This window comes from Triticum aestivum, chromosome 6B (genome assembly GCF_018294505.1).
Source record: "Triticum aestivum cultivar Chinese Spring chromosome 6B, IWGSC CS RefSeq v2.1, whole genome shotgun sequence".
Lineage (NCBI taxonomy): Eukaryota > Viridiplantae > Streptophyta > Magnoliopsida > Poales > Poaceae > Triticum > Triticum aestivum.
Window position 1 is genome coordinate 446905031 of NC_057810.1, and position 18008 is coordinate 446923038.

At 43.8% G+C, this 18008-nt stretch overlaps 2 protein-coding genes across 2 annotated transcripts; one reads left to right on the plus strand and one right to left on the minus strand.

The window, feature by feature from the left end:
- The first annotated feature begins 3223 nt into the window (after nucleotides 1-3223).
- Nucleotides 3224-15192, plus strand: LOC123137406 (probable E3 ubiquitin-protein ligase ARI8). Its single transcript, XM_044557156.1, has 15 exons — nucleotides 3224-3692; nucleotides 6528-6652; nucleotides 6907-7009; nucleotides 7338-7428; nucleotides 8357-8529; nucleotides 8827-8931; nucleotides 9010-9098; nucleotides 9794-9901; nucleotides 9984-10074; nucleotides 10161-10250; nucleotides 13574-13621; nucleotides 13784-13855; nucleotides 13947-14046; nucleotides 14124-14250; nucleotides 14513-15192. The coding sequence occupies exons 1-15, from the start codon at nucleotides 3537-3539 to the stop codon at nucleotides 14796-14798; spliced, it is 1764 nt and encodes a 587-aa protein (XP_044413091.1). The 5' UTR covers nucleotides 3224-3536; the 3' UTR covers nucleotides 14799-15192.
- Nucleotides 15193-15670: 478 nt separating this feature from the next.
- Nucleotides 15671-18008, minus strand: LOC123137407 (nicotinamidase 1). The gene is made up of 5 exons (XM_044557158.1): nucleotides 17685-18008; nucleotides 17114-17297; nucleotides 16784-16917; nucleotides 16514-16699; nucleotides 15671-15970 (listed from the first exon to the last, which is right to left on the minus strand). Exons 1-5 carry the CDS (start codon nucleotides 17838-17840, stop codon nucleotides 15893-15895), a joined length of 738 nt encoding a protein of 245 aa, XP_044413093.1. The 5' UTR covers nucleotides 17841-18008; the 3' UTR covers nucleotides 15671-15892.

Below are 18008 nucleotides of genomic sequence, written 5' to 3' on the forward strand. Positions count from 1 at the left end.
TCATCTTTACTGGTTCTTGTTTGGTTCTTCTCCTTGTGAGATTTGGAGCTTATGGTCATTTTTGTGACAAGCTTGAGTTCATCAAAAACAGAGTTCACATGCATCTTCTATGATCTTTTCAATGTTGGGGTTTTTGTCGGTTCTCTTTGTGAGTATTAGAGCTTATGGTCATCTTGATGACAAGCTCGAGTTCATTGAAAAATGAAGTTCGCATGCATCTTCTATGATGTTTTTGATGCTGGAGGTTATGCAGGTTCTTCTCTGTTGGAGGTTTCTCTCCTCTATATGTTAGGCATACCTCCCCTGCCTCTTCTTACTATAACTAGTCGATGTTTTGATGCTACTCATTGTCTTCTATCCAACAAGCTTGAGTTTACTCAATTCAGAGCTCATTTGCAGAAGTTGTGGCAGTTCTGGTTTTCCTTGGAGTATACTTGTTTTCGTGGAAGTGGCATAAGGGAGGCGCCAGCGGTAGTACTGCGGCCCCGGAGCGGCAGTACCGCTGAAGGCCGCAAGCGGTAGTACCATTGTGAAACAACGGTAGTACCGCCCACGGCCACAAGCGGTAGTACAGCTCCGGTTCCGCGCTAGTACCGCCTCGACTCGAGACATGCGTATCTCATGTCGGGTTCAGCGACAGTAGTAGTGGCAGTACCAGCGGTAGTCCCGCTTGTAAGCGGTAGTACCGCCCCTACTACCGCTACTAGTGCTGCTCAACGGCCCTCCTCTTTGTTCCTTCTCCCTTAGGCGTTGTGCGAGGTCCCAGCGGTAGTATTGCTGCGGCCAGCGGTAGTACCTCTCCCTTGAGCGGTAATACCGCCTGCTGCGGGCTGTGAATGGGGATAACGGTTGGATTTTTCCCTCCTATAAAAGGGGGTCTTCTTCCCCATTGAACCTTATCTCTTGAGCTTGAGTTCTTCCCCCATTGTTGACCTTCTTCGAGTTTGCTATCTCTCAATCCCTCCATGGATTCTTGCTAGTTTTTGGGGCAAAAGAGAGAGGAGATCTAGATCCACATTTCCAACAATCACTTTCTCCTCTATGTGAGGGGAACCCCTTGGATCTAGATCTTGGAGTTCTTGGTGTTCTCCTTCTTGTTCTTCCTCTCCTTTCCCTCCATAGTTTTTGTTGATTTGGTGGGATTTGAGAGTGAGGGACTTGGGCACTCCGTGTGCCCTTGCCATTGCATTAGTTGCATCGGTTTGAGTTCTTCATGGTGATACGTGGAAGTGAAGTTTGAGAAGCTTATTACTCTTGGGTGCTTGCTACCCTAGAGCTTGTTCCTCTTGGGTGCTTGGGCGCCCTAGACGATTGGTGGTGTTCGGAGCTCAATCATTATGGTGTAAAACTTTAGGCAAGCGTCGGGGTCTCCAATTAGGTTGTGGAGATCGCCCCGAGCAATTTGACGAGTACCGGTGACCGCCCCAAGGGTTGCCAAAGTGTACGGGTTCGGTGACCGCCCCCAAGGGTTGCCAAAGTGTACGGGTTCGGTGACCGCCCTCAAGGGTCCCTTAGTGGAATCACGACATCTTGCATTGTGCGAGGGCGTGAGGAGATTACGGTAGCCCTAGTGGCATATTAGGGAGCATTGTGCCTCCACACCGCTCTAAACAGAGATTAGCATCCGCAAGGGTGTGAACTTCAGGATACATCGTCGTCTCAGCGTGCCTCGGTTATCTCTTACCCGAGCCCTTTACTTATGCACTTTACTTTGTGATAGCCATATTGTTTCTTGTCATATATCTTGCTATCACCTAGTTGTTTATCTTGCTTAGCATAAGTTGTTGGTGCACATAGGTGAGCCTAGTTGTTGTAGGTTTTGTGCTTGACAATTTAACCGCTAGGTTTATTCCGCATTTGTTCAAGCCTAAATCGTAATTATTCTAAAGCGCCTATTCACCACCCTCTAGGCGACATCCTTGATCTTTTACCCGCCCGCCTGATGCCAGCGCATCCGGCCGCCGGATTTGGAGTGGATCCAACCGGATCTGAGCGTACTCGGCTGCTGCCTGAGGCGCGCCGTGCCATGGACTGGCCGGGTACCAGGCCCCGTCGCTGGTTCGTCGGCAAATACACCATTTGTCGTCGTCCTGGCTCGGTGCTGGCCCAAAGGCTCGTCGGCGCACCGTTGCCACTCGTAAAGTGCAACGACTATACACGGAAGGTCGTGGGTCGCGTGTCTACAATGCCGGAACATCCCGATGGGTGTCCGTCAAGTGAAAAAACAATGGGGTATGTGTTAGTTTAGCTTCAGTTGTGCTCCCAGATTCGACGCATTTTGGATAGCACTTTGCTTATACTCAATTGTTTTTTGTAGGATGGATGCAACGTTTGGTATTGGGAAGAAGAATACATCGATCTATGAATAGAACACAATTTGAGAGATGTCCCTCAACTTGTTTCTAGAATAAAGGCTAGAGATGAGACTAGATACGAAGAAGCAATGTCTACTTCTTTGAAATCGAAGAAGAAAGAAGTATACAAGATCGAGAATCCGCAGATCAACAATGAAGGTATTGAGAAAATACTAATCCAACATTTGGGACCAGTTATGGAAATTGAACATCTTTTAAATGTCTACTTGTGGTTCTTATTTCTTTGGTCTTACTATTCTAATCAAGATTTGATGAATATACTACAATGTATCAAAAATTGTTGATGGAGTATAGCAAATGAGGCAAAAAATGTATACGAACGAGACGCGGGCATGCGGCCAAGATGAGGCCGCGCGTTGGACACACGGCCGACACATCGACAAATCCGAACGAACACTGTCCCATTGCCGTCTCTAAACAAATGAAATCCGAACAAAACGGACGTCCGTTTAGAGTTGCCCCGAAAGACCGTTGCCCTGAGCTGTGGCATGGCAAAGAGGTATTTGGAGTGAAAATGAACAAAACCGACCCTTATCTGAAACTTTAACACAAAATGGCTCCAATCTAAATTATTTTCACGAAATAGCCCCTTTTGCATGACGCTCGGGGCTAGGGCGCCATGCTAGATAGCATGACGCCCCGGGCTATGGCGTCATGCTATTTGGCATGGTGCCCTAGGCCGGAAAGAGGGCCATTTTATAAAATGTTTTTAGATTGGGGTCATTTTGTGTTGAAGTTTGAGATAAGGGCCAGATTTGTTCATTTTGAGGGACGAGGCACTCCTGTTTGTGAAGTGAAGATTCATACCTCCCTTTCTGGTGCAGCGCAAGATTCCTTCCCATGAAAGGAAAAGGTTCCGTCTGGAAAGCACTGTTGTTACCAGAGAAGCAGAAAATAGCAATTACACGCGAGAAAGAAAACGTGCGGAAACAAACAAGGAAGGAGAAAGCTCGCGGCTTCCTCTGCCCCCGAGCGAATCCCACCCATCCTCTTCCTCCCCCGTTCCCCCTCCACGTCTTCCTCCGCTCCACCCCTTTCCTCCTCCCCAGCTCCCGTCCCTCCCCCGAATCCGAGCCGCTTGTTCCATCCAAACGGTGGGGCGCGGCTCCGATCCGCCCGATCCGGGTCGCTCTCGAGGCTCCGGCGCGCGCGGCGGCGGCGATGGATTCAGAGGACGACACGCGCGACTCCGCCGACGAGGACTTCTACAGCGGCGGCGAGGCGGGCCTCGCCCTCAGCGACGACGGGGACGCGGACTACGACTTCGCCGACCGCGACTCCGATGACTCGGATGACCTAATCTCCCACAGGCAGCAGGTGATCATCGATTGGCGTCCGGTCGGTCCCAGTATAGAAATTGCTTGTTCGAGATGGAATGGGAGATGCAGCAGCGCCGGAGCGGCCATGTGTCGGTGGTCTGTCTGCCCCGAGACGATAGGTTGGATGATGTGGACAGAAATGCTCTCGCGTATACTACTATATATAAATAGTGGATAGAAATGTGACTGGTTGGATGATCTAGATATTGCTTTCGGTTGCCTGTGTGATTGCCTGGCGTGGACGAAGAGCTCGATCAGAGTCCTTCCCATGGATGAAATGTGCTTATATAAACCGGAGGGTGGTTCTATTTATGTCCTACGGTAGGAAAAGACAAGCCGAGTATTCCTGATAAATTACTTCTGGTTATCAGATAGGTGCTAGCTGCGACTGGTGTCCTGGCATGCGAAATTCACTTTGTGTTGTAGCTTGTAATTCAGTGTGTCGCATTGCTTTATGATTCCAGTTTTGGTTGCTGGTAATAAGTGGTAATGGAATGTAGCATGACAGGGAGAGCGGTGTTTAGGGTGGGACTGTTGGAAAGCATGCAAAGGAAAACTTCTAAACTGGGGACTAAATAATGGTTAGTATGTATTAGGCATGTACTTCAAGTCCTGGAAACAGCCTCTTACAGAAATGTAGGGAAAGGCTGCCTACTATAGACCCAAAGTGGTCAGACCCTTCCCCGACCCTGCGCAAGCGGGAGCTACATGCACCGGGCTGCCCTTTATGTATTAGGCATGTACTGACATGCTACCCTGATGCAAGGATATACCAGTCTAAATGGTATGTTTCTGAATCTGATTTTGGGAGGTTTCCTGCAGCTTGCTGATTTGATTGGAGCTGGCAGTTTTTTAATGTATGATTTGATAGCTCTAGCCAAAAGATGGTGATTAATTTGCAGATCATACTAATTAGGTGAATACACGAGTCTTACTTAGTGTTTACTTACTCACAGTCGATGGAAATTTCTATGTGGGATGCAAGTACTCTTCTAGCTTCAAACTATGAAATAGGGTACCTTGCATGATCTTGGCACAGGTCGTTAAATTTATTTCGTTCTGATTCACTATTTGTAGTGATATTCTGTCTAAATATCAAGAGATGAAACGATTAGGGAAAGAAAAGCTTTTGAAGCTTATGGTACACAACTCTAGCGTGTTGATTCGGGGTTAGATTTTTGTTCCTCCCTTATGCAGAACTTAAATTGATAGGATTGAACACATCTTCCATTCGTTAGTGCACTTCCCATTCATACTGATTTTCAGTTTTAATCAGATGCAAACAGAAAAATGTTCCTTCATACGATGTTGTGATATATTTTTTGGTGTACTTTCTTCGTGAAACAGAATTGACATTCAGTATACCGTCATTTTGTCATGATATGTTTTCTAGATATTATTCACACTTTCGTCTGATGTACTTGCATTCTGAAGCGTTGTGATGTGAGTGCATCAAGTGCTGTCCAATCTGCAATAGCCGACCGTGTAAAGTGTTGCAGTGTTGCTTAACATAGAGCACCAAAGGGCTGGTATTTTCTTTGCTTACGCAATCAAGTAACCAGACAAGTTACTTTTCTGGTTATGGAATATTGTTTGGAAGTGCATAGTTAACTTACATAGGCGTTCATCTTGCATGATGATGTTAAATTATAGCAAGTCCAAGATCTACTGATTTGGACATGGAGCATTAAATCCTTTATAAAAAATGAACCAATTTAGCCTCTACAAAGTTTCTATGATAAATGAAATGTCCAGCTTTTAATACCCTCGTTTGCATCTTCCTCTACCACCGCCCCCCACCCTCCGATATCCACTCTTCTCCTCTTGTTTTCCTTACAAACTCCAGTTTAACAGCAGATTTTCTCACTTCCCTCTTTGATCTATTATGGATGACCTTGAGCTGCGTTCAGTTCAGATGGTTGGTCAAGAAGAGGGTTATATGCAAATGGTCAATGATGGGAAATACATATAGTTAGCAAAGAAGTGAAAAGTCACGAAGCTAGATTTGAGGCCGTTTGATTTGTAGCCAAATTTGACTACACTTTTGGATGGCCCACCTCACTGAGTGTGCCACTGTGCACACAATGCTTAAATTTGGTATAATCGTTGCTGCAATCCAGGTAGCTTTTGAACGTAGAAGCCTATATTATTGTAGAATTGTAATGATATCGGTATTGTGCCACACAAATAGAGTTAACAAACCCAATTTTTTTTAACAATATTGCTTTTTTTGGGACCTTTGACACATAAAGTCCGGGCCTCCAGGGTATATTTTGGTCGGCAATGTATTGAGGTTTAGGCTATTAGCATGTAAACACATGTCATCAGTCGCAAGTCAATCCAAGCTTCTCTCTCTGCACATGGTTCCATGTGTTCTTCGAGGTTGAATAATATACTTGAAATCGTAAGGTTGTACTCCCTCTGTTCACTTTTATAAGGCGTTGAAGATATTTCAGACAGTGTGCAAAGCAGGTCAATTTCAGTTGTCTGAAACGACTTATAAAAGTGAACGGAGGGAGTAGCAAATTTCTTCCTGGACGTGAAAAATACAACCAACAGAATTCTTATTTCGCTTTTCTTTTGCCTAGATTTTTTTCTGCTTATGTACTCCATGAGTTGGTGATTTTTGGTGTATGTACCTGTTAAATAGTCAGATTTTACCGCCAAAGGATTTTTATTTACTAACTACATGCTGGTTTGACCAAGATTAACTTTCTTTCTCTCCATTTAATCTAGCAATGAACTGGCCGTACTCAGCTTATGTGGTTCTTAGGTGTTCATTTCACCTTATATCTATGTTTATCTTACTACTATTTTCTTGTTTATATTCCAGCAAAACTACAGTGTACTGAGTGAAACTGACATAAAGCAACATCAAGCAGATGACATGAATCGGGTTTCAACTGTTCTTTCAATTTCGAAATCAGAAGCTTGCGCCCTTCTTCGCAGTTATAACTGGTAATAGGCATCATTACATCTGGCATGGTAGTTGCATGCTTAAATAGTTACTTTTATCCAAGTTTAAGCACAAAATAGGTGCAGGTGAATGAGATACTGCTATATTAGGATCATACTTCTTTGGCCCTTCCTTCTCGATGGCAGCGCTGCTTGTATCTCCTTTTTTGTGACAGCTTCTGTAGGCGGTGATATTTAGTTTATGTTGCTCACAATATTTCCTTTCTGTAAAGGCATTATAAAGTTTCTTCTTGCAGGAGCGTTAGTAAGGTGCATGACGAGTGGTTTGTTGATGAAGCACGAGTTCGTACTGCCGTTGGTTTACCGGAGAAGCAAAATGAAATGCCAAATGAAAGAGAAGTAAGGCTCACTATTTTTTTATTTTTGCTCTGTTGCCCAAGCATATTCCCCCCTTTGGACAATATAGTATTCTTCTAGTTGACGTTTATATTATTGGATTGCCTGTATATTTTGTAACCCGTGGAGTTAGTATGACCTGCCTGGTAACCTGTATTTTGCTGGAGAAAATGTTGAACAATAGGCTTGTTATTTTCAATGCTTGCGGCAAAGGGATGGGCTTGCACCCTTTTATGTTCTAGACTAGACATGCTAATGAAAACATTCCTGTACATGTAGGTCATGTGCATATAAACTCCACTTCTTACATTACTTATCTATCCTTTAACAGCTTACGTGTGGGATTTGCTTCGAAAGTTGTCCACGTGAGTCAATGGGTGCTGCTTCATGTGGGCATCCTTTCTGTGGTGTATGTTGGAGAGGTTCGTTCTCTCGTTATCCCCTTGCTTTGGATGGTCATACTTTACACTGCCCTTGCCTAGATAATTGTGCCATGAATACGCTTGGTGATGGACCAAAGTGTGCCTAACTATCTATTAAGTTACCCTTGATTTTTCTTCTGACTGAACACATAGATGTTTACCGTAGCTGCATGTGAGCATATCTTCCTCAATCAGTGTGTTCCTGAATATGTTTTTCTGAAAGAAGCATTGGTGGAAATTTATAGTCATGCGTGAACACAAACAAATTTATTATGCTTTTTCCTATAGCGTGAACACAAACAAATGTATTATGCTTTTTCCTGATAGGTTGCAAGCCTGCAGTGTTATTGTTGCACAACATTGACCATGCTCCTCCAAATTGATAACATTTTTTTTGTGGTTCTCATTTCTTATATGCAATAATATCACTTGTTGGGCATAAATGCTGTATTTGAATGCTCTAGGATCTAGCCGTTTGGAGTTCTATATTGGATAGTATATTATTACCTGTTTGAACCATTTTGAAATTGAGTAGATAAAAAGTCCATAGATTTCCAATTTAACATTCTATATTTTTCTTTGGTCACTTAACTAGAAATCTAGAATAACTCATAACAAAACCAAATGTCATGTCCAAAGACAAATATCAGTTTTCCAGTGTTTCAACATGATGCCATCCTTATTCTCCTCTTGCAATTTGGTTCCTTTTTAGTTTTTTTGCATACTTTGTGAACCATTTAGTCTATATGCCCTGTGTTTCAATTTTATCATTTCATAACGATTTGAGTTTTTGTTCCATCGTTTCATGGAATGCTTTCAGTTTATCTTACATCTAATATAACCTTTTTCTTGTAATTAAATGCAATGTTTGAAGATTTTAGCTTTAATGTTCAGTTGGTGCTGATTAAATTTTCGGTTTCATTGACAGGCTATATTAGCACAGCTATAAATGATGGTCCAGGATGTTTGATGTTGAGATGTCCTGATCCATCCTGTTCTGCTGCTGTTGGACAAGATATGGTTAATTTATTTGCTAGTGACGAGGATAAGGGGAAGTATGAACGATATCTTTGCAGATCTTACATTGAAGATAATAGAAAAGTAAGTCCATATCTTTCTGAATTATATCTGAATTCAAAATTTCTTTTCCGAGCACCAAGTGCTGCTCAGTTAGGGGAAGGGTGGTGACGGCCACACCTGGCCAAAGGATTCAGAATTTGGCATTGCGCAATCCTTTGTTCTGGCACCTATTTTTTTCTTTGTATTTGATTTTATATATCAGAATTTCTTGTTGGTAGATAACTGAAAAAAATGCTTAAATGTCTTGTGCATTTTACTGCTGTCTACTATCACCTTCTGATTTGCACCTCAATTATCACTGTCATTTATGTTAAACAGACAAAATGGTGTCCTGCTCCTGGCTGCGAATATGCTGTGGAATTTGTCGTTGGCAGTGGCAGCTATGATGTTTCATGTGGCTGTTCTTACGGGTTCTGTTGGAACGTGAGTATTTCTGGCTGTAGCTTATTTGTGATATGTTCAGTCGAGCTTAGAATTAAGAAGTCGTGTGATTTTTTTCAGTGCACGGAGGAAGCTCATCGCCCTGTAGACTGTTCCACAGTTTCCAAATGGATTCTCAAGAATAGTGCGGAATCCGAGAATATGAACTGGTACGTCTTCTCCCAAATTTCGCATTGTCTGTCCAACAGCATGGTCATGTCAATGAAGTATTACTATCTCTGATTTCCAAGTGTGCCAAGCTTTGACATGGGTATGTTTGTGTAACATGTATACCGGCCCATCTGGTCTTTAACCATCTTTTTTGTTATATCTAATTGCTAATGGAATAAGACGCACACTAGCAAGTTGTCTACTCTACCAACTATTTGCTCATTCTCTCCACTTCCCTATTGCTTACCAGTTACTACCTTGCGTTTCTTTTGAAATTCTACTTGTCATATTTCCTTACTGAACCAAATTAGGTTTCTTCACAAAAATGCTTGTTGTAGATACCCGGCGTACGTGATCTGCAAATTGGACTGCAAAGCCTTTTCTTTCTCTCACATATCTCTATTTTTGGCTTCTCTAAATTGTTCCATTTCACCCCCACTAGTGTTCTTCCTAACATGTATCCTTCTAGGGTCTGATGAGCACTCCCTAGACTTTTTTGCTTAGTTTGTGCTATTCTTTTCCCATTTCTTTACTAACATAATGGTGTTGTTATGTTTAAAAAACATAATGGTGTTGTTGTTCAGTCAATGGAATGCTGCATCTGTGCAGATATAGTATGTTTTTACTTCGAGTTGTTTTGACTAGCAACTATACCTTTTTTCTTTCTTCACCACCTGTTGGTTCTGTTTTCCAGGATACTAGCTAATTCGAAGCCTTGTCCCAAGTGCAAGCGGCCTATTGAAAAAAACCAGGGCTGCATGCACATTACGTGCACACCGCCATGTAAATTTGAATTCTGCTGGTACACAATCACATTGCTGCTACACTTCTGCTTATAGTTTTTTGCCATTTTAGATAGTTGACACATTATGCTGTGAATGCAGGCTTTGTCTTGGTCCATGGTCAGATCACGGGGAGAGGACAGGTGGTTTTTATGCTTGTAACCGTTATGAGGCAGCAAGGCAAGAGGGAGCGGTAATGGTTCACCTAGTCATGAACATCAAGTTATTGTATCATTAAATTATTTATGCTAATTCCTTCCTTCTACATTTCTGTTATAGTTTGATGATTCTGAAAGGAGAAGAGAAATGGCAAAGAATTCCCTCGAGAGATATACACATTACTATGAGCGATGGGCAGCCAATCAGTCAGTAAGTGATTTTCAACTCAGTTAGCAGCATTGCCACTCCTTTAATGTCAGGTCTTAAGTGGGTAAATAGTGAGCTAAACTCCTAAACATTTCCTATGCACTCAAGATAGCCTAGGCATGTAACTCCCAATCCAACAGATGAGATAATTTCTTATCATGTAGTGGTGAATCGTGAGTGAACCTTTGGGTGGTAATATACGTTGTCAGCTTAGCAATGAGCTCACGAATATCATGGGTGCATAATGTACAAATCAGTACTAAGCCAACTTGGAAGTTGGAAGTGGTGCTTGAATGACTGCTATACTGTTCTTAGTTGTAGTGGTGGTTTCTTTGCTTGTCAAACTTGCCAGGAGTTCATTTACGGTCGAAGACAATGCTGTATGTAGGATATTTCGAGTTTTTAAGATCTCAGTGTGGTAGGGTCAAAGAATAGAATATTGATGCTTGTTTCTCTCTCGAAACGCAGGAGAGCTGCATATCATTTCAATAAGAAGAAAGAAATAAGTACAAGGATGCGGGTAGAAACTCCGTTGACCCAAACACCTCAAACACAACCCAAAGGAACAAATAAGAACTCTCACCACACAAAAAACAAAACGGCCAAAATCAGACAAAGGACGAGCCTAAACGTCCAAGGTAAGCATCCCAAAGAAAAGCCCCCGAAGCACCAAAGCTCCAACTGAACACCAGAGGGCGAACTCGTTAGCAACTGTTAGCACTCAGCAACAACACGGAAACATTTGGTCTAGCGCCATTGAAAACGCAATCGTTCTGATGTTTCCATATTTCCCACGCCACCAAGACAATGAGGAGGTAAGCCCTTTCAAGAGTTCTTTGGAAACTTGAATGAGAGCTTGACCTCACCAGCTTGAGAACTGGCCAGTGGTGGGTTGCGAAGCAATAGCAATTACGCCTAATCTTTGGAGAATGAATGAGACCAGACCTGCCTGGAAAAGACGCACGATACAAGGATGTGCTGAATTGACTCCTCAACTTGATCGCACAAGGGGCATGCAGCCGGGTGCGGCAACCCCCTTTTGTCCAGGCGGTCTACTGTCCAGTACTGATTATTGATGGCAAGCCAAATAAATAGCTTAAGTGCAAAGGAGCTCAGGTCCACCGGATTCTCTTCCAAGGGGCGAATCTCATCGCACCAATAAAGAAAGCCTTGTATGCTGATTTGCATGAGTACAATCCCGAACGCGTAAACCGCCAATGGTGCTGATCAGGAACATCCTGTTGAAGGTGCAGTCCCTCCACTTAATCCCAAAACTGAAGGTATTCAGTTAGCACTTGGACAGTAAGGGCGCCCTTGATGTCTGCGACCCATCTCCGCTCCGTTAGAGCTTGAGCCACAGTGTGCTGCTTGACCACTCTTTTGGAGATCAGCTTGAAAAGGTTTGGAGATCTCCTGAAGCCATCAATCAGACAAGAACAAAGTGGTCTGCCCATTTCCAACAATTGACTCAACAGCGACACAGAACAAAGCCAGAGCATTTCGAGGAACGAGGACGGGCAAACCGGACCATGGGTGATCCGCGCCAGTTTTCTGCAGCCATAACCCAACGTTGAAGGTTAGGAATACCAAGACCACCCTATTGGGTTGGTCGCTGGACTCGCTCCCGGGAATCAAGGCAGTTGCCCCCATTAGCCTTTTCCTGGCACTTCCAAAGAAACCCCCTACACCGCTTATCAATGGCCTTGATAACCCATTTGGGAAGGCCCAACGCAATCATGAGATAAATAGGAATGGTAGAAAGTACAACTCATACCGTCACAACAAACCGACTAGTACGATTCATGGGTGATGCCTTTCGTCCAGGGAGATTGTTAGCAACCTTATCAACAAGAGGGTGGGGGTCTGCCTCGGAAGGCTTCTTGACCGTGAGTGGGAGACCCAAATAGGTGCAAGGGAAGTGCTTAATATCACAAGATAAACTGCTGGATACGACCTCCATATCTTCATCCTTGCACTGAATTGGGGTAACGAGCTCTTGGACATATTGGTCACAAGACCTGAGGCATGGTCAAAAATGTCCAGAAGTTGCCTGATGTTAGTGAGGTCATTTGCAGCAGGCCGGAGAAACATCACTACATCATCAGCATAGAAACTGGTTGCAGCAAACCCACATGAGCAGCCCAGTTCACAAGAGTTCAAGACATCCATCACAAGGATAAATAACATAGGGGATAGGGGGTCACCTTGATTGGAGGCCACGATGATGGAAGATGTGCTCATCCGGCCCACCATTGACTAGGAACTAAGGGAAGATGTGGAGAGCAGCAAACATGTGGAATTGAACGTTGACCAAAACCTAAATGCTTTAAAACCTCAATGAGGAAAGGCCAAGATACGGAATCAAAAGGCTTTCTATATATCCAGTTTGAGTAAAATGTGAGGCTCCTTTCGTTGGTGCAAACATTTTGCCATTTGTTGAACAAGGAGAAAACTGTCATGAATTCTCCTTCCCTTGACAAAAGCAGATTGGTTTACAGGCACCAAATCAGGCAGCAAGGGTGCAAGGCGATTGGCCATGAGCTTAGCAACCAGTTTGGCAAAACTGTGGATAAGGCTTATGGGCCGGAAGTCTCACCTGGATGGCATTGACCTTCTTCGGCAGAAGGGAGATGAGGAGAGTTGAGAAGTCTGAATTTGGACACATGACCATGATGATCAGCTGAGAGAGCTAGCAGTAGGTCCACTTTGATAATTTCCCAACATGACTTATAAAACAACCAGCAAGCCCGTCAGGTCCAGGTGCTTTATCAAACGGCAAGTCTTTGATGGTTGCCCACACTTCATCCTCCGAAAAAGGTTCCTCCAAAGAAACCAAATCATGCTGCTGGAAGTGAAAAACTGAGAGGTCCAAGGAAAAATCCCGAACCTGAGACGAACCAATAAGGTTTTTCATAGTAATTCAGCACAGCCTCATGTTTATCCCCTTGGTTTGTAACGACCTGATCACCAACCTTCAACTTGGCTATAAAATTATTCTTCTTACAATATCTGGAATGTTGGTGGAAGAAAGAGGTATTAGCATCGCCATCATGAAGATGAATAACACGGGACCGCAGCCGGGTGATACTGTGATCGTGGGAAGCCAAACCAAGACAGTGCAATTTAAAGTTTCTTCCGCAGCCACTCCTCGCCATTGGAAAGAGCCTAATTTTCAGTAGGCCAAGCTAAGGAACATAAAGATCTAAATATTTTTTTTGTTGCTTCGTTTTTTTCATTTTGATTGATGAAATAGTTAATGTACTACTAGCAACTCTTATTTTGCATGTAACATACAATATTTACGCACTATTTTTGTTATGATGTAGTCAAGGCAAAAGGCGCTTGGGGATCTGCAGAGTCTGCAGAATGATAAGGTAGCTGACATTCATACCTGTAACATCATTGATATTACAGGTTGCATCATCTTTTTAATCAGAGCAATGTCATTCAGGGCAGTGTCATTAGAAGGATTCACAATTTAATGCTAAAATTCTCCAACACCTAATGACTGTTATTTTGTTTGGTAAACCTTACAGCTTGAAAAGCTAAGTGACATACAAAGCCAACCTGAGTCACAGCTTAAGTTCATAATTGAAGCATGGTTACAGGTATGAATGACACTCTAGTCAGCAAGTGTCGCCTGTACTTTTGTTCAGTTTTCTGAGCATCTCACTCAGGCTGTATGGTCTCATTTTGCAGATTGTTGAATGTAGGCGGGTATTGAAGTGGACTTACGCATATGGTTATTACCTTCCAGACCATGAACATGCCAAAAGGCAGTTCTTCGAATACGTTCAAGGTTCGTATTTTTCATACTGTAGATTCCATTCGAAGTATCTATCACTAAAGGGTATCCTTTTGCTATTACTTATTCAGGTGAAGCAGAATCTGGTTTGGAACGCCTTCATCAGTGTGCGGAGAAAGAACTTCAGATCTATCTCGATGCAGACTGCCCATCTAAAGATTTTAATGACTTCCGTACAAAGTTGGCTGGATTGACCAGGTAATGAAAATCTTAGTGTATTTGTTCTGGTCAGTGTTGTTTCTGTCTAACTGGTGTCATCATCCTTAATATGGACATTAGAATAGTGTTTCCCACAATCATGTAAAGATACTGGTTTCAAGTGTAATTATGTGGTGGTCTTTCTCCGTATGTATAACTGCCAAAATTCTTGCAGCTTGTGCTTTAATTCAGTACTTTTCATGTCATTGCTATACACTTCTTCTACTCATCTCTGCTCAACAATTCTTTGTCTATTTAACAGCGTAACTCGCAATTATTTCGAAAACCTGGTCCGTGCATTGGAGTCTGGATTGAATGATGTTGGAGCTCATAGCGGCCAAGGTGCATGTAGCAAGGCCGTAAGCTCCAAGAATCTTGGCGGTAAGAGCAAGAGTGGCAAGAACAAGGCACCTGTTGGAGCCTCAAAGTCAGGCAGCTCAACCCGTGGTATGGATGATGGGAACATTTGGGCCTGTGATCAGTGCACATTTGCAAACCCTAGGTCTGCTAGGAGCTGCCAGGTTTGTGACCATCAGCAGCACCGTTAGATCTTGTCAAGCATTGAACATATGGATTCGATTGGATTGGAACACCCTGCCCCGTGAATGCCTAGAGGCACATGGCGCATGAAGTTACTGGCCTCTAGGGCAGGAAAAAACTAGAGGGTGGAAATAGAAGACTCTGCTGCATTGGAAGCGCAGCAAAAGCTCAAGAGGTAGAATTTTTCGTGTCCTGGTTGTCTGTTAACCGACGATGCCCCAGCAGCCTCACTCAAATATCATGGCTCGTTTGTATATAACTTAGCACCCAGCCCTCTTGTCTTGTTTGAGAGGGGTATTGACGGGTGTTTGCTGATGCATGGACTGACCTGTTGTAGTGTTGTACAACTGTTGTAAAAACTGTAATAATATTGACCTGTATTGAGTACATTTATTTATGTTCGCCGGTCTTGTCAGTTTTTTTTTAATTCTATCTAATTAGAAAGTAGTTGAACACAAAAGATTTCCCTGTGGCAGGAGCAGCAATATAGGTATAGCAAGAACAACTGCACGCTTGTTTGCTCCAATGATTTTGTTTATGAATCCTTGGTGGATTGCAATGATAAAGCATTTGTGCGATGTGGCGTTTGCTTTGCTCCAATGGTGGAGCTAAAGGATCCTGTTTGAAGAACTGTAATTGTGAACTTACAGACCATGAGGCCCTTTTTCCGTCAGCAGGTTGCTCGGCGGCGGACAGCATACGCCCTGGCCCCATGGATATGGTGGCACTAGGCAACACACATCGTGAGGTCTGACGAGGAGACTACCCGGTCCAATCCATGTCTATCCAAGCAATCTCATCAGCAGCTTATTGGTTCATATTCTATGATGCACAACCTTGGAACCCAGAATATATAGAAACTACGCGGCACCAAAACACAGATTGGAAATGGTATCTATTCTGCTTACTGTAAAGTAAATGCTTGTTAACATTACTGCTTGGATAATTACAGATAACCATGCATGGCCCATAGAACAGTGTCTGTGCACAGGGGGCAGATACAGCATCTGATTATTCTACATAGAGTGGATAAACAGGAGGACTACATAGAACTATAGCACGGTCCTTCCAGCAAGACTCAGACCTGATGAATGATCTAGTCTTATTCTTCAAGAATTCCGTCAACTATCTTCGCACCCCTTGATTTGGCCATGTAAAGTCCCATGTGATGCATAAGATCCTGCATCATTATGAAAGCTTAGCTATAAGTCCATGTTTTTTTCTTTTAATGAGCAAGGGAACGCACAAGATATCAAAGCAAATTTGCTACCGTTGTGCCTATGCAGTGACTTTCAGGTCAAGAGAAAGCAGATGAACTCTACGCGTAAATACTTCGCAGCCAACACGACAGTGCATTTTCCATGTAAAACTAGTGCACTTTTTTTAGGCAGAACACAATTTTCCTCTTTGTTGATGTTCTATATAGCTATAAAAACTCCGGATCACATGGCATGGGATTTTGGTATGGTATATGAACTCTGGATGCTGGGAACTCCTTCAATGTCTTCTGTTTTACAAAACCTAATACTCCCTCCGTCTCAAAATAAGTGTCTTGAGCTTAGTATAAATTTGTACTAGAGCTAGTACAAAGTTAAGACACTTATTTTGGGACGGAGGAAGTACTAGCTAAAATTACATGCTCCAGAATACGAAAGCTATCTACTCTCTTTCTGAAGTCTACACTCTCACTGACTATGCATAGTAGAGTTTAGTGGCCGAGTACCTGTGGATGGGCCAAAGCTCCTTTGATACTCCTGGCTACTTCGACAGGGAGGTCAAATGTCGCACATCCCTCGGAATAGATCACAACATCTTCCAACGGGGGCACTCGGCCAATGTTTCTTGCAGCCAGAGTAGAACTCACAAAGTCCAAAACACAGAAGTCAGTGCATATTCCTACGACCAAAACCTGCATCAAGCAAATTCACGAGTCACTTATAAACGGGGATCACACTTTTTTTCACCGAACATTTAAATAGGAAGGATCTCTTACGGTTTTGATCTGGAACTTTGCGACCCACTCGCTGAAAACATTGGACCCATCCTTCTCAAATGAAGCAAGATAACCATCAATACAGTCCTTGCGCCTCATTGTCACATTTGGATCATTCTCCAGCCACTCAAGAGCTGCATATAGCAGATTGAACTTCGTCAGAATCCAGATATGGAACGTATTCTGTTGTCATTCTCCCATATCTTATCAGGTTGCCAAAACCATCGATTTAGCATATCCCAATTCAACATGAAAGAATCAGTTCATAGAAACTGAACATGCTCTGCGATAGGCTTAAGAGAAGTAATAATAAGAAAAATGTGGAGTAACCTGGAACAAAGTTTTCTTCACCGGAACCGATGATACAGTGCGGCGGAAAAGGCGGCTCGGGTTTATCGGGGTGGTGGGTATCAAGGAACGCAAAGACCGGCCAGTTCCTCTGGCAGAACACCTTGGCAAGCCTGGTAGACTCCTCCACCATCTTCTCGATCTGCTTATTCGGCGTGACGGGGGCCTGCAGACGCCAACTTTCTTATATATAAGTAAAACAAGTAATACTTCATGCAGATTGATATTCATGGGAGGAAGAAAAGGGAAAGTGGAGATTCAAGATGGGCCAGAAAGAGAAAAGAGAAGAAATAAGCACGAGACGGAGCGAGAAGTGAGTGACAAGAAGAGAACAACAAGAGCCAAGAAGCAAGACAGGAGGAAGCTGCGAGAGGATATCTGGCCTATTCACTCGCGTCCCCATCGTAGAGCAACCAGCAAAACTCCAACTCTTTCGGCATGGCGGCATGCATCCACCGGACCACCGAGCTCCCGCAAGAGCCGATCAACCTCGCGCGAAGGCTCGTCACCAGTATACTCAAAAACAGAGCAGAGGAGGGGGAGCAGAACTCACGAGGTTCCCGGCGCCGACGGTGCAGAAGCCGTTAACGAGGTCGACGAGGACGAGCCCCGTGCCGGGCGTCAGGAGGAGGTCGGCGTCCGGCAGGAAGGGTGCCGCCGAGCGGAGCAGGTCAATCGCGGCGGCGCCGCCGTTGGCTTCGGACCCCATGGAGATGCGTGAAGGGAAGGGGCGGTTGGTGGTTTGGGTTTGACTGGTCCCGATCAAGTAGTCGTCACGAGCCCCGTTTTGTCTAATCTCCTTTCTCGACTGGCACCATCCAGTTGGAACCCCGGTGAGAGGCGGGACCCTGATTGGCAAACTTGGTCAAACGAACAC